General features: G+C 40.5%; 1 protein-coding gene across 3 annotated transcripts; it reads left to right on the forward strand.

The window, feature by feature from the left end:
* Positions 1-4,496: 4,496 nt before the first annotated feature.
* LOC101596968 (spindlin-2) lies at positions 4,497-6,554 on the forward strand. Of its 3 annotated transcripts, none has more exons than XM_045140753.1 (2): positions 4,497-4,542; positions 5,434-6,554. In XM_045140753.1, exon 2 carries the CDS (start codon positions 5,436-5,438, stop codon positions 6,210-6,212), a length of 777 nt encoding a protein of 258 aa, XP_044996688.1. In that variant the 5' UTR covers positions 4,497-4,542; positions 5,434-5,435; the 3' UTR covers positions 6,213-6,554. The 3 variants fall into 3 exon arrangements, with proteins under 3 accessions (XP_044996688.1, XP_044996686.1, XP_044996687.1); XM_045140751.1 differs by lacking the exon at positions 4,497-4,542 and adding an exon at positions 4,748-4,827; XM_045140752.1 differs by lacking the exon at positions 4,497-4,542 and adding an exon at positions 4,912-4,996.
* Positions 6,555-16,193: the final 9,639 nt, after the last annotated feature.

Raw genomic sequence — 16,193 nt, forward strand, 5'->3', positions numbered from 1 at the left:
TAAATATTCTATTGGTTTTCTCAAAGGCAATAAGTGTGTTTGCATTGGAAAACTTGTAAACTAAAATTATTTCTTACATAGCTTTTTTTTTGTTTGCTTGTTTGTTTTGCTTTGTTTTTGAGGTAGGGTCTCACTGCAGCTCAGGCTGACCTGGATATGTAGTCTCAGGGTAGCCTCGAACTCATGACAACCTTCCTACCTCTGCCTTCCTAGTGCTAGGATTAAAGGCGTGTGCCACACCCAGTTTACATAGCTTTTAATAACTGGTGTGTTTCTAGTCAAATGTCACTTGTTTTTCTCCTATTTCATAACCAAATGTTTTCTTCCTCTATACAACTATCACTATGTGTTGCAGGAAACCTTTTACTCTGGGGAGGGGCAAACACATGTCTTCTCCCCGATAGTGTTTAGGCCACAGACCAAAGGGCAATTACACTAAAACCAGGTTTGGTGAGCCAATGAGATTATTGGGGTTACTTACAGAGAAAGTCAAGGGGCTGCTTACAGGAGAAAAAAATGGATGATTCACACCATGAGAAGTCTTATCCCTTTCTGGATGACAACCTTCTCTGGAGCATACTACATGACTCGCAGGCAGCTCAGTCAGAGAGTCTTCTCCCTTGCCAGTTGTTTGCCCTTTATATAGTCATAGAGTGGGTTCTTACAACCCTTTCCTAGACTAGTTGAATTCCTGAGTCTCTGGAACTTCCTTCCAATCAGAAAGGAATATTTTAGTTTCTAGTTAGCATAACAATGGGGAGTGGTTAAGTTTCAGGTCTCCCAGACTTGACTTCCTTGATCAGATCCTCCTTCCTCTCTTCAATTCTGAGGAGTCTGCTACACAACACTGTTTGTGTATTTGTTTATTAGATTGCCTCCTTATTTTCAGTCTTATTCCAGTAAAACAGAAACTCTTCCTCAGTTACAAAGGAGGCAATTCGTAAATGTCCATTGAATGAATTATTGCATAAAATTTTATATTTTCTTTTTTCTTTTAGTTTTCCGAGGTAGAGTCTCACTCTTGCTCAGGCTGACCTGGAATTCTCTCTGTAGTCTCAAGGTGGCCTTGAACTCATGGCAATCCTCCTACCTCTGCCTCCTGAGTGCTGGGATTAAAGGCGTGCGCCACGACGCCTGGCTTCCAGCAGATTTTTTCATAAGTTAGGTATCTTTGGCCAGTGTTAGTTCACCTGCCTCATGCTAAACTGATCATATGTAGTGAAAATAACATTATCATTAGTAATATAGACTAATCTTTCAAAGCAAAAAAAATGGAGAAGTCAGTAGCCAGACCACAAATAGTATAGTGCATCACTAGGACACAGGTCTCCTTTTGTTTAGCATGGCTTCATTCTTCTCTGTGATGCTTTCATTCTGTTTCTACTTGATGATAAGGTGAGTATAGCATCTTAATCCTCATATCTTCTCAGGTTCATTCGTACCTAATGGAAAATATTATTAGTTTCATACCCAGAAGTTCATGCAAATATCATTGTATCCCAATGGGATGTCTTTTCCTAAAGCAATCATTCTAACAGTAATTCTATGTCCTAACAGGATTGGAGAAAAGTGTGACATTATTACCTTAAGTGTGATTGGATGTTAAGCTTCAATATCAAATTATGACTACTACAATTTACAAAACACATTTTGTTATGCAGTATACATTTAAACCTTGTTTGTCATACTCACACTTTCAAAAATGTCTCCCATTCTACTTTTATCTATTGATGGTAGAATATTATTATTACCTCTTTGGAAAAATATCCTTTTAAGAATACTGTTTTAATTTCCAAGGCAATAGATAAGTTGAACTGTTTTTAACATTAAATAAATTGCATAGTATAGTGTATGCCATTTGTATTGCTTAGTTGTCTTTGGTCAACATATTTGTGAAATTCATTCATGCCATTTCATGTTGTACTGTACCCATTCTTAGCACTGTGTTATAGTCCAAAATATTAGTATATCACAACATGTCTAGCATACTGTTAATAGAAATTTGAGGGTTGTTTTTTGGTATGAGGATATTCCAAATAATTTATGCAGCTAAAAACTTTAGAACATTTTATTGAGATGTAATTTGAATACAAAACTGCACATATATTGAATGCATGTGACATAATAATGACCACATATTTTAAAATGAACAATAGGGTTTGGCATTTTAGTAACAGGAGATTGAGCAATTAAAAACAATAAAACACTATAAATCTGAACTTTTAAAAAAAAATTTTTTTTTTCAAGGTAGGGTCTCACTCTAGTCCAGACTGACCAAGAATCCACTATGTAGTTTCAGGGTGGCTTAGTTTCATGGTGATCCACCTACCTCTGCCTCCTGAGTGCTGGGATTAAAGACATGCGTCACCACACCTGGCTAAATCTGAACATTTTTAAGAGGAAAAGCCTTTAGAAACAATCTGCTCAAATTTATCTAAAAGCCTAGAAAACAATAACTAGTGACCATCCCAAACAGAGAAAGAATAGGTATAAGAGGTGAACAAGGAATTTGAAGGAACCTTTTTTTTCCTTTAGGAAACATACCCCTTCTAGAGGGAAGTGTTTAATGACTAAGAAGCTCATTAGTGCTTGCTATTCATTTTTAATACTGAAACAGTAATGCCAGTTTTTAAAACTATTGGTATAATAAGGTTAAAGCCCTGGTAAACCCCCTTAATTTTTTGTTAGGATTCAAAAGGTAATATTCCAGGTACAAGAGCTAAGACCTTCCAGTAAATTATATTTACTACTTGTTTTCCATAAAAATGGTGTGAATATTCACTTACATTAGAAAAAGATGTAAGCCGGGCGTGATGGCGCACACCTTTTTTTTTTTTAAATTTTTTATTTATTTATTTGAGAGCGACAGACACAGAGAGAAAGACAGATAGAGGGAGAGAGAGAGAATGGGCGCGCCAGGGCTTCCAGCCTCTGCAAACGAACTCCAGACACGTGTGCCCCCTTGTGCATCTGGCTAACGTGGGACCTGGGGAACCGAGCCTCGAACAGGGTCCTTAGGCTTCACAGGCAAGCGCTTAACCGCTAAGCCATCTCTCCAGCCCGGCGCACACCTTTAATCCCAGCACTCGGGAAGCAGAGGTAGGAGGATCGCCGTGAGTTCAAGACCACCCTGAGATTACAGAGTTAATTCCAGGTCAGCCTGGACCAGAGTGAGACCCTACCTCGAAAAATCAAAAAAAAGAAAGAAAGAAAAGAAAAAAGAAAAAGATGTATATCTTTTTATTATGTTCCATGACATTAAGTAATATTTAATATGCTCATATTTTAAGTGCTGAATTTGAATTATTATTGATCTTATTTTACTTTTTAAAAATTATTTTATTGATTGAGCCTAGTTATTCAATTATCCTATCCCCTCCTCTTTTTCAGACACTATAAGTAAATATTAAACATTTATATTATATATAGGGCTATGGGTTTGTTTATGTGATTTTTGTTGTTTTATTTTTCTTCATCTAATATCTTAATGAATCACATATTGGTGTTGGAACAAATTTAATATATTCAATTTCAAAAACCACATTAATCAATCTAATATTTATTAAAGAAATTGAGACTTTATCCACTGATTTATAAAATCTGTGATTTCTCCTTACAACTTATCAATTATTTTCCAAACCTTTCATTCTGATCAATAAATTTCATTAATAGCGATTACAGAAATGTTTTCCAAGCTCCAGAAATGGGAGAAAACTCAAACTGTGGAGCACAGTAAAAACCGAGTTTTATGCACTGAAGGCAATACAGCAGGTACCAGGTGATTAATAAGTGTTTACAAAATAAGAAAACAATGGCTTATAAAGAATTTAATGTCCTGAGGAAAAGGACATTTGCAGATCCCTTACAGAAAAAGGGGAAAATAAATTTAAGATATTGATGCAAAGTCTGGGGATTAAGATGGGAGACATTTAAGTTCAATGTTAATTTATGAAATTTACCTAGTGATCACACCATACACAACATTACTCTTCAATGGAGGAAAACACCAAAGGAGGAAAGAAAAAAAAGGGGGGTAAAAAAACAGCAAACAGTAAAAACTAGGTAAAGACTGGGTGAAAATGGAAGATCTATCAGATTTCTCCCCTACAAATCTATTTAAATGACAAGACAGGCAAATTCATGCATACAAAATAATGAAAGTTCCACAAGGGCACTGCGGGTGAGGGGAAGCAAATTCCTGAGAGATGGAAAGCAGATGGGAAGGGTCACTGAGAGGGTGGAACTTCAAGTCTGAGCAAGACCCACGCTACTAAAAACAAACCAAAAAGAAAAAAACAGAGAATACTAGAAGGTGGGAAGTGGGTTCCCTGAGCTAGGCTATAAATGGTTGTGGAAAGAGGTATACCAGAGCTAACTGCTGATCCAGTCACCTGGCCAACTTTAAAATGGGGGTGGAGGTCTATATCAGGAAAGGAGACTTCTCCCCTGGCAGGAAGCTGAAATACGGGAAGGGGGAGGGGACTGCAGCAGCAATAGGTGGAAGCCCAAGGTAGCAGAGGGGCCACATCCTGCAAAAAGCAGGTGGGAGGAGCCCCCAGCCCAGCACCAGGACGCCTCCGCCTCCTTTGCCTGCCCCGCCAAGCGCCCGCCCGCCCTCCGCCCCCGCCCGCCTAGACAAGGATCCACCTCCTCCTCTCTGGCAAGCACTGCCTGGGCCAGTCACCTGCTGATCTCCCTCGCCCGGGGGTGGGGGTGGGGGTGGGGGTGGGGATGGGGGCTTAGCAGAGGCGGCGGCGAGGTGTCCCATTTGGACACGTGAAGCTCGCGATCCCCAGCTGCTGGACGCCAGGCAGGGCAAGGCCATTGGTAGGCGCCAGAAAGGAGGGGGTGGGGTGGGGTGAAATCCTGCAGGCGATGCGGAGTAGTGGTGGGCGCCAGGCAAGGGTGGAGTGGAGGACTGCGGTGGGCAGCAGGAAAAGGGGGTGGCATTAGCGGCCAGGCAAGGATTTGGAAAAGAGCACCCAGAAGCCAGGAGGTGGGTACCAGGCAAGCGGCTAGGGTAGGCGGGATGGGGGTCAGGGGGAGATGTGGGGATTGTGAGCAGCAGGCCGGGTTTGTCAGGGTAAAGGGGTACAAGGTAAGGTGGTGGGAGGAAAGGCGCTTGACCTGGCCTCTGAATTGGGCTCTCAAACAGGTGAGGAAGAAGAGGCCAGCTGAACAAGGACCAAGTAGCCATTCCTCTTCAGCAGAGTTCCTAATCCCAGTCCTGACTACTGCCCCTTCCAGACCTTCCTTACAGCCTAAGGAAGGGGAGACTGGGGGGAGGGGTTGCGGGGGGATGAGTTCTGCCCCCATGCAGCCAGGATTGCTTCCAATCTCCTGGTGAATGTTTAGGAGCCAGAGCAGAGCAAAGAGACAAGTTCACTCCATGGCACATTGAGTGTCTGTCTCTGTCTTCTCTCCTCTCTGCAGGCATGAAGACCTCTAATGCACAGGAGGCCGAAAGGCAGCAAGCCAGGGCAGCTGCAGGAAGGGCAACTGGCCTTGTGAAGTTGACCAAGACAAAAGCTGCTCAGAAGAGACAAAGGGGCAGACCCTCGAGCCAGCCCCACAGGAACCTCGTGGGCTGCAGGATTTCTCATGGATGGAAGGAAGGAGACGAACCCATCACCCAATGGAAAGGAACCGTACTGGATCAGGTGCCTATACACCCCTGTCTTTACCTGGTGAAATATGATGGAATTGACTGTGTCTATGGACTGGAACTTCACAGAGATGAAAGGGTTTTGTCCCTTAAAATTCTTTCCCATAGGGTGGCATCATCACAAGTTTGTGATGCCAGTCTCGCAGACACCATAATTGGCAAAGCAGTGGAACATATGTTTGAGGGTGAGCATGGTTCTAAGGATGAATGGAGGGGGATGGTCCTTGCCCAAGCGCCTATCATGAAGGCCTGGTTTTATATTACCTATGAGAAAGACCCTGTGCTGTACATGTACCAGCTTCTAGATGATTATAAAGAAGGGGACCTCCGTATCATGCCACAGTCCAGTGAGCCTCCTCCGGCAGACAGAGAGCCAGAAGGAGTAATAGATGGCCTGATAGGTAAACATGTGGAATATACCAAAGAAGATGGCTCCAAAAGGATTGGCATGGTCATTCACCAGGTGGAAGCAAAACCCTCTGTGTATTTCATTAAGTTTGATGATGATTTCCATATCTATGTCTATGATTTGGTGAGACAGTCCTAAACATTAGAAGGAACTTTGCCACAAGCTGTGCAAATAAAGGCATAATTTGTAGACATGCAAAAAACTGCTGCCTTTCAGTGTATGGAAAGTCTGAGGGTCCCTGATAACACAGCTTCTCTGCCAGCATAACAGTGGGTTGTTCTCATAGGCACAAGGTTATTGGGCATGGTATGCTGTGTGGAAGTCCTTTTGGAAAAGATTGGGTGTGTTTGGTGGGTGGAGCAAGAAAGGATGGAGCAGCTGTCAATTCCTCCTGAGGGGAAAAATGCAACTACTATCATAATCAGCCATCTATAAGTGGAATGGGACTTAACTGGTTAGGTCTGAGGGGAGGGGAAGGAACTGGAGATGGGCTGGTGGAGGGGACTGAGGGACTGGCTGTTTAGGAAGGATTGAAGAGGGGCCAGAATAAAAAAGGTTTCCTGGAAGAGGGATAAAGGATGAGGGATAGGGAAGGGAGTGAAGGACAACAGGGTAAGTTCTTTTTTTTTTTTTTTAAATTTTTTTGTTCATTTTTATTTATTTATTTGAGAGTGACAGAGAGAGAAAGAGGCAGATAGAGAGAGAGAGAGTGAATGATAATGGGCGCGCCAGGGCTCCCAACCACTGCAAATGAACTCCAGACGTGTGCACCCCTTTGTGCATCTGGCTAACATGGGACCTGGGGAACCGAGCCTCGAACCGGGGTCCTTAGGCTTCACAGGCAAGCGCTTAACTGCTAAGCCATCTCTCCAGCCCCAGGGTAAGTTCTTGCTTGCAGCTTACAGAAAAGCTGGAAACATCAACTGAGTACAGGAAAATGCCAAGTAGTTTGAAAGAAATACACACATTGGGCTAAGAAAGGTCCAGGTGGCAGGGACATGGGTAGAGGCTAAAGGGCGTAGCATGAAGTCTTAGGTGAGGCACAGGAAGGAAGGGACAATGCCAAGAAGAAAATGGATTATCTTAGGGCGTGAGTCTACAGGTACATGTGGGAATAGAGTCCAGGAGGGTTGGGAAGGTCAGGAAAATACTAGACCTCTCACAGCATGCACTTTAACCTTGGGGATGAATTGAATAAGCAATGGCAATTATTAAAGGGTGCAGATGTATAGGAGGGTCCTTAGAACCAAGGCCCCTGTGTCAGTGCTGACTCCAGAAGAGAAACTGAAGTTACCTTCAAATCTTCCTGTAAAACTTATCTAGGTTCAGGGAATTTGTGTCGCATCTGCTGAGCAGAACCTGAACCCTCAGTTTACACAGTGCCTGTAAGCTCTGGGTGATGGGCAAGTACTTTACACAGGGAAAACTTGGAACCTTGCTGAACTCAGGAACAGCGGTCCAATCACTGTTCTTTCTCCTGCTGTAATACTCCTTTTGTGTCTAGGGAGGATGGGAAACTGATGATTGAGACAAATGTTTCTTTAGTGCGTGGGGAGAACTTAGCTATCCATGCTCTGTTGTGTTGAGCTGTGGCTACCTGAAACCAGAGGTGGCTCCCTTAGATGATACAGCAATGGGAGGCCCTCTGGCCCTAGGATCCTGTTCTGGTTTGACTACTACAAAGCCTATAGCTCATGATTGCCTCCTGTTATCCTGTGTGTAAACTGCCTCCCACTTTAAACTCACTGGGAGCCAAGGTGGAAGTTCGTGTAGTATCCCCTTCCATCCCTCCCCCATAGTTATAGATAAATGCTGTGGTCAATGGATCTTTCTGTTAAATGTGTACCTATTTCCTTAGGCTGTAACATATTGTCACTTGTAGTTGTATTTGGTGGAGAGAGGAAGTGGCGATGCCAATAAAATCCCTTAGAGTTGTGTTCAGTGCATGAATTTGTGTCCTTCCTCTTTATCTGGTCATTACCAAACCCTTCTATAATTATTTCTGTGATTTCTGTTCCCCTCCTTCACTAAAGTATACTTCTGCCTTGAAGAAAGAGTGCTGCTTAGCCATTGCTGCCCAGGTCTTCCTAACTCCACACATGTAGAAGCAAGGAACTTCCAGGAATTTAGAGAGGAAATATCCAGTTCATTGTCTGCACCCAACTCTTGCTTGAGTCTGACTGTTAGAAGAATCACACAAGACAATCCCACTTCACCACAGTAGATTTCAATCTTCTTTCATACCTCACATGAAGAATTTTACCTGCCAACACTATAGTTCACCCAGAGACCAAGTTCAGCTGGCATCCATGGTTTACTTGGTCTTTGTGTTTTTTTTTTTTTTGTGTGTGTGTTTCCTATCTCTAATTATGTCCTTCAGACTTTTGGGACAATTCTCATAATGTGTATTCATTTCTGGCTTCTGCTACAGCCAAATGAAACAAAGTACACATGCTTGCATCCCACATTCCAAGAAGGATACAGGCAGTTTTGTCTAAGGAAAGTTTCTGCCCTTTGTAGGCTGAGAGTGTTTCAGTTGGTCACTCCCACAGATTTCCTGCTTCACTCTGATAAAATGTACATTTTGACCCTGCAGATGTTTGCATTTGTAACTTTGGTGCTAGATCCAGAGAAATCTGTCTCTTTTTACTTTTTACTTTTTTCTCTTTTTACAGTTCACTGGCTTTACCTCAAGTCACAAACAAGTCCTTTGTTTGGCCTCTTCCAAGTTCCCATTGATATGGAAGTAATTTGGTAAACAAAAGAGCAAAAGAAAAAAAAAGTAATCAAAGGGCCCTACACCTATGGATCTTTCATTTCAGTGTTGTCCAGGTTGTAGCCATGATGCTAAATAAAGTTATGTTTGTTTTGGTACGTTCTGAGAAGGAAACCATAATACAAGGAGAAAGGAATTGAAATTCCAAGGCAGAAGTTCTTTTCACCTCTCCCCTTTTGAGTAAAGACCCACAGACCCATCGGAGATCTGGCCTTTTTGCAGTCAGGGTGAATGCACTTTCAATATGCTGAGCCCATGGCCAGAGAAGAGGCCCCATGTGTGAGGACAGGAAGGCAGCATGGCTGGATCTGAGAGAGCCCGCTGGAGAACTGCAGGCGGTGACTGCATAAAGGACAGGGGGAAAGGGAGACTCAGAGACCCTAGAGCTCTGCAGTTTGCAGTCTCTAGAATGCAATGTGCCTTTTATCTTGACTTTAAATATATTGGAAGTTCCATTTAAGTAACGTAGATATTTATTTGCACGGGTATAGTATGTCTTGTGTGGTATTTATGTATATTGCATGCACAGTGTATGCTCACATGTGCTGATACAGCACCCTGTGTGTTAGCTTGCAGAAGAATTGTGTGTTCTCATCTTCCATCACTCATCTTCATGATTTTTTCTTTTCTTTTTATTTCTTTCTTTCTTTTTTTTTTTTTCTTGAGGTAGGGTCTCACTCTACCCTAGGCTGACCTGTAATGCACCTTGTAGTCTTAGGGTGGCTTCAAACTCACAACTGTCCTCCTACCTTTGCCTCCCAAGTGCTCCCATGTGCCATCATGCCCAATTTATTTTTCTTTACGTAATCCTGCTGATTACAGCACTTGCTTGCCATTTATGATCCCCAGCAATTCTTAGGTCTCAGTTCTCCTTAAGCCTGGGTTTACATAAGTGTGTGGCTATAGCCAGCCATTATTGTGGATTCTGGAGATTCAAATTTTGGTAGTCTTGGTCAATCTCAGGCCCTCTTGTCTGCACAAAAAGGGCACTCAACAGTTGCACCATCTCTCCAACTCACATTTTGTTTTGATTTTTTTCCAGTGATTTCACTGTTTGCATGAGTTATGGCCCTCTCCAGAAGGTTTGTAGGTCAAACAAAATCTTGTGTACAGTGTTGATGAGTCATATAACATTATTTGGCTCTTTACTCACCCAGATGAGCATAGCTCACTGGTAATGTTTTCAACCAAGGAATATTAAACTGGCCTAAAACTATAAATTCTTAAGAACAAAACTTTGACTCAAAGCACTATTTTTTTTGGATTTTTTTTTATTTGAGAGAGAAAGAGGAAAAAGAGAGAGATAATAGGCATGCAAACAAATCCAGAGGCATGTGCTATCTTGTGCATCTGGCTTTATGTAGGTACTGGTGAATTGAACTTGAGTTGCTAGGTTTTTCAGGCAAGTGCCTTTACCACTGAGCAATCTCTCCAGCTCAGCACTAATGTTTTAATCATATAAGAATATTAAAGTTGGGCTGGAGGGATGGCTTAGCGGATAAGGCGTTTGCCTGCAAGGCCAAAGGACTCAGGTTTGATTCCCCAGGACCCACGTTAGCCAGATGCACAAGGGGGCGCATGTGTCTGGAGTTCATTTGCAGTGGCTGGAGGCCCTGGTGCACCCATTCTCTCTCTCTCTCCCTCCCTCTTTCTCTGTTAAATAAATAAATAAATAAAAATTTAAAAAAATATTAAAGTTGTTATCTTACTACCCCTGATTATCATTAATATCTCAAATAGGTTATCTTCTGTGTGAATCAAGTAATCCAAATGATATAGAACTTAACATTCTTGCTATGGCTGCTAATAAAAGCATTCCCTAAGATTAAAATATATAGTGTCAGTAATTAGGACTTTATGACTTTACACAGAACATTGACTACAGTGAGACTATTTTAATTTCAGTATAATAAGACATAGTCACTATACTACACAGAACCAAAAGTAATTATAAATGCTTTTAAAAGATCTTCTGTATTTGCAAGCAGTAATGATGGGATGGGTGCACCAGGGTTTTTGTCACTGCAAACCAACTCCAGATGCATGTGCCACTTTGTGTATCTGGTTTTATATAGGTACTAGGGAAATGAACCCAGGCTATCACGTTTTGCAAGCAAGTGATTTTAACCACTGAGCAATTTCTCCAGGTCTGCAGAAGCATTTCTAATGGCACAGTGCAGTTATCCTTCCATGTCCCCTATTTCAACCCTTCTCTGTAACTCAATCACAGTTGTTATAAGAAGCATATAGTTATAGATCAGGACCATAGGCTTTTTATGCCTAATTGAGATCAAATGTTTTATGCACCTATATGAGTAGGATGGGCTATTGTATGATTGAAAAATCTAATTTTTGCCAGGCGTGGTGGCACACGCGTTTACTCCCAGCACTTGGTAGGCAGAGGTAGGAGGATTGCCGTGAGTTCGAGGCCACCCTGAGACTCCATAGTCAATTCCAGGTCAGCCTGGTCTAGACTGAGACCCTACCTCAAAAAAACAAAAAAAATCTAACTTTTATGGTTCTTATGGTTTTATGGTTCTTTTAGACATGGATGTAAGTCACTAGTCTACCAAACTCATTAGAGGGAAAAAAAATCTAGTTATATAACCGTCCATGTTTAGGGTGGGAAAGGTGATCCAACATAATGTAAGTGAGGGTTTTGTGTCAGTTCTGCATACATTTAGTGATGCCTACCACATCTGAATGCATACTAGAAACTGATGTGTGTATTTCCCTATCCCATAAGCATCAGATCAAATTCAGCTGTAGAGAATGATGGTAGGATACATAAATTGTTTTCTTATTAGCTTTCCTATTTCCTCCTAGATGATATAGTGCAGTGTATAGAATCCCAGGAAGAAAAAGGAAAATCAATATCCTTATTCAGTTAGTAAAGGCACTTATTTAATACTTGTAGGTACTTAGATGCAAGATCTCCATAGAACAGCCTTGTATGCACAGTGAAAAATTTAATGGTGGCTGAAAGCTTATAGCAGATTACTGTCAAATAAATGTATTTCTCCTACGGTTCTAGCTGTTGGAGTCATCACAACTCTGAGTCATTATAGAAACTGATGGCACATAGTCTGCTGTTTTGAACATTGACAACACCTTCCTTTCCATACTATTGGCGTCTGAGGATTAAGTTATGTTTGCATTCATGGCACATTGGTAGTACAGAACTGAGCATAGTTGCCTTCCAAGACATGTTTGCATTCATGTGACAAGGTCTCAATAAGCTTTGCTTGTCAAAGGTAAATAGTACTTTAAAAACTCGCTTTAGGGCTGGAGAGATGGCTTAGTGGTTAAGCGCTTGCCTGTGAAGCCTAAGGACCCTGGTTCGAGGCTCGGTTCCCCAGGTCCCGTTAGCCAGATGCACAAGGGGGTGCACGCATCTGGAGTTCGTTTGCAGAGGCTGGAAGCCCTGGCGCGCCCATTCTCTCTCTCTCCCTCTATCTGTCTTTCTCTCTGTGTCTGTCGCTCTCAAATAAATTTTAAAAAAAATTAAAAAGAAACTCGCTTTATTTTGCCCTAGCAGTTTGTAGACTTTAAATTAAAAAAAAAAAGTTTCTGTTACTCCTTTCAAGGAAACTGTACCCCAGTCTCTTCCATCTGCAATAAAACCTGTACCTAGATGAGCTCATTCATTCACAAGAGTTTGGAGTAAATGCTTGGGCATAGTTCACTAATGTCTTGGATAAACTAAAACCTGAGGGTGCCAGATGGGCTTTACATATGTTCTCTCTTATTGTGCCAGCATATTCAGAATTGAGAACAGACATGAGTGCGCTCCTCAGTAACCACAATTCCAGGCTATTTTCATAGGTCTGGATTTTAATCCCCTAGATAAAGTTTGGTGTACCTTTTCTTTCTCATTGAATATTGGAAATGACCTAGTTTCTTGGTTTACTACTTGGAAAACTACCATATTGCAAACTCTATAACTTCTCTTTGGGGCAGCAAAATATAGGGGAAAATAGTGCTATTGCTCAAATTATTGGAGTCATTTATGTTCATGATTACCACAGTTAGGGAATATTTCTGATGAGACTAAAATCCAACCCCAGACTTAGCTAGCACTACTTAAATAGTTAGAATTTCTGACTGGATACATCACTGTATTGAGCATGGCAACATACCTATTTTTCGTAACTGAGATCAAAGTAAATGACTGTTTTGATGCAGAGTTTACTAACTGATGCCAGACTTACAAATCTTTCTAAGGTTTATTTACAAGTGTAACTGGTTTTGTTCAATAGCATAATGTTTTCAAGATTTATCCATACATACATGCTCATTAATTTTTAACATATAAACAATAATTCATGGTATGAATGCTACAATTTGGATCTTGGATGTCCCTTAAAAGCCCATGTGTTACAAGCTTAACCCTCAGATTGACATTATTAGGATATGGTACATACTACATATCAGTTAGAACATTCATTATTTGCTTTTCTGTGTTGGGTTTATTTCTCTTATCAGGATGTTCTACAGTTCCCTTTACTTGAAATCCATCTTAAAAGGGTGGTACTAAGTGGGAGCTGATATCACTGGGGATATTCACTCAAAGAGGATAACGGAGCTCAGCCCTTTCCTATTTCACAACCATCAATGAGGTTAATTGGTTTCCACTACCATGTATGTAGACCATGATGCATTGCGCCACCATGGGCAAAAAGCAGTGGGGCCAGTTAATCATGGACCTCCTAAACTGTGAGCCAAAATAAACCCTTTCTCTTTTAAACTTAATTTCTCTCAGGTGTTATGATAAAAATATGACAACCATAGTGGATATGACACATGTCTGTTTGTTCATTTAGCTTTTGATGGATACTCTTGCTGTTCTACGTTGAGCTATTATGAATAATGGCACTATATACTTTGTGTACATTTTGAACTTATTTTATTTAGACATGTTATTGTTTATCTTAGACTTATTAAAAGGTAGGAATTGTCTGATCATACGGTAATTTAATCATTTGAAGAATTTCTAGTAGTTTCCGAAATGGCTGTGAATTTTATATTCTCACAAAGACTATATAAGGGTTTCAATATCTGAGTGTTCAAGAGCTGTTATACAATTTTCATTGTGGGCATTATAGTGTGTGTGATATATCTCATTGTGTTTTGACTTGCATTTTGTATATGATGTCAAGCACCTCTTCAGGCATATATTGGTTATTCCTTAGATAAATGTATAGTCAGAACAGTTTTTTTCTATTTTTTAAACATTTTTTAAAATATATTTTATTTATTTATTTATTTATTTAAGAGAGAGAAAGAGGCAGAGAGAGAAGGAGGGAGGGAGAGAATGGGCACCTCAGGGCCTCCAGCCACTGCAAATGAACTCCAGATACATGCAACCCCTTGTGCATCTGGTTTACATGGGTTCTGGAGAATTGAACTGGGATCCTTTGGCTTTGCAGGCAAATGCCTTAACCACTAAGCAATCTCTCCAGCCCACATTTTTCTATTTTTTTTTTTTTTTTCGAGATAGGGTCTTACTCTAGCCCAGGCCGACCTGGAATTCACTATGTAGTCTCAGGGTGGCCTCGAACTCATGGCAATCCTCCTTCCTCTGCCTCCTGAGTGCTGGGATTAAAGGCATGCACCACCACACCCGGCCATTTTTCTATTGTTGATTGGGTTATTAGCCTTTTATGCTTGTGTTGTAAATTTTCCAAATACAAATCTATTATCAGATATATTATAAGCAAATACTCAGTCCTATCCTGTAGGATTGCCTTTCGCTTCCTTGAAAGTGTACTTGGAAGCCTAAAAGCTTTTTTTCATTTTGATGAAATTTAATATATATTGTGTCTCATTTGTTGCTCAAGCTTTATATCATGGCTTAATATCTATTGCTAAATACCTTTATACACATGTTGTCTTTATTATCATAAGCCATTATGTTGTAGTCATTAACTCATTTTTTTATTTATTGCTATATATTGGTGGAGATAAAGTGCAATCTTGTTCTGTTTGTTTGTGAATATCCAGTTACATACCACCATTTGTTCTACTAGTACAATATTGAAATGTCAAGAGTAGACATCCTTGTTTTCTTTCTGATCTTGGGGAAAAGTCCATCTGATGTTATAGTATTTCATCAGAGAAGTTCTTTATGAGACTGAAAGACTTATTTCCTTTTCAAACGATCCTCATGTCCAACTGAGACTTTAAACCATGTGATCACCATATTTCCAGCTTCCTCGAACTAGTAACTAGCATTATATTCTTTGCTTCATTGAGTTTCATTATTTAAGATGCCATGGATGAGTGAGAACATACATTAGTTGTCTTTCTGTGTTTGTTTGATTTCATTTAGCACAGTGTTCTATAATTATATTCATGATGTTGCAAATGTTAAATGCTCTTTGGAAGTTATAATAGTATTCCATTGTGACATATACCACATCATGTTTATTCTTTTTTTTTTTTTTTTTTTTTTGAGGTAGGGTCTTGCTCTAGCCCAGGCTGACCTGGAATTCATTATGGAGTCTCAGGGTGGCCTCAAACTCACGGTGATCCTCCTACCTCTGCTTCCCGAGTGCTGGGATTAAAGGCGTGTGCCACCATGCCCGGCTCCTGTGTTTATTCTTTTTTTTTTTTAAGCAACAGGTTTCTTTACCTTTTTTTAATATTTTTGTTAATTTTTTATTTATTTATTTGAGAGCAACAGACAGAGAGAAAGACAGATGTAGGGAGAGAGAGAGAATGGGCGCGCCAGGGCTTCCAGCCACTGTAAATGAACTCCGGATGCATGCGCCCCCTTGTGCATCTGGCTAACGTGGGACCTGGGGAACCGAGCCTCGAACCGGGGTCCTTAGGCTTCACAGGCAAGCTCTTAACCACTAAGCCATCTCTCCAGCCCTATTCTTTTTTTAATACATATGTATTTTTATTTCATATCATTGCTGGTGAAACTAGTAAAATTAACATGGAAGTACAGGGGAACTGTAGTAAAGTTGACTTTTAGACTTAAACTTCTATAAAGTTTTACATAATGTTTGTATTAATTTGGAATTACTAGAGCAGTATAAAAAGTTTCTTTTTTCTCTATACTCACAGCTGCACTTAGCTTTCCTCTTTTTGACAATAGCTATTCTGACAGATGTGAAATGATACTTCCTTGTAGATTTATTTTGTATTTCCCTAATTATTAGTGATAACCAACATATTTTTCAAATATTTGTTGGTCTTTTGTATATCTTCTTTAGAGATGTGTCCTTTCCCCATGTGTTAATTTGATTGGATTATTGTTTTCTTTCTGTAGAGCTGAGATCCTTATATCTTTTGGATGTTAATCCCTTATCAAATGTATAGCTTGCAATATTTTT

This window comes from Jaculus jaculus, chromosome X (genome assembly GCF_020740685.1).
Source record: "Jaculus jaculus isolate mJacJac1 chromosome X, mJacJac1.mat.Y.cur, whole genome shotgun sequence".
NCBI lineage: Eukaryota > Metazoa > Chordata > Mammalia > Rodentia > Dipodidae > Jaculus > Jaculus jaculus.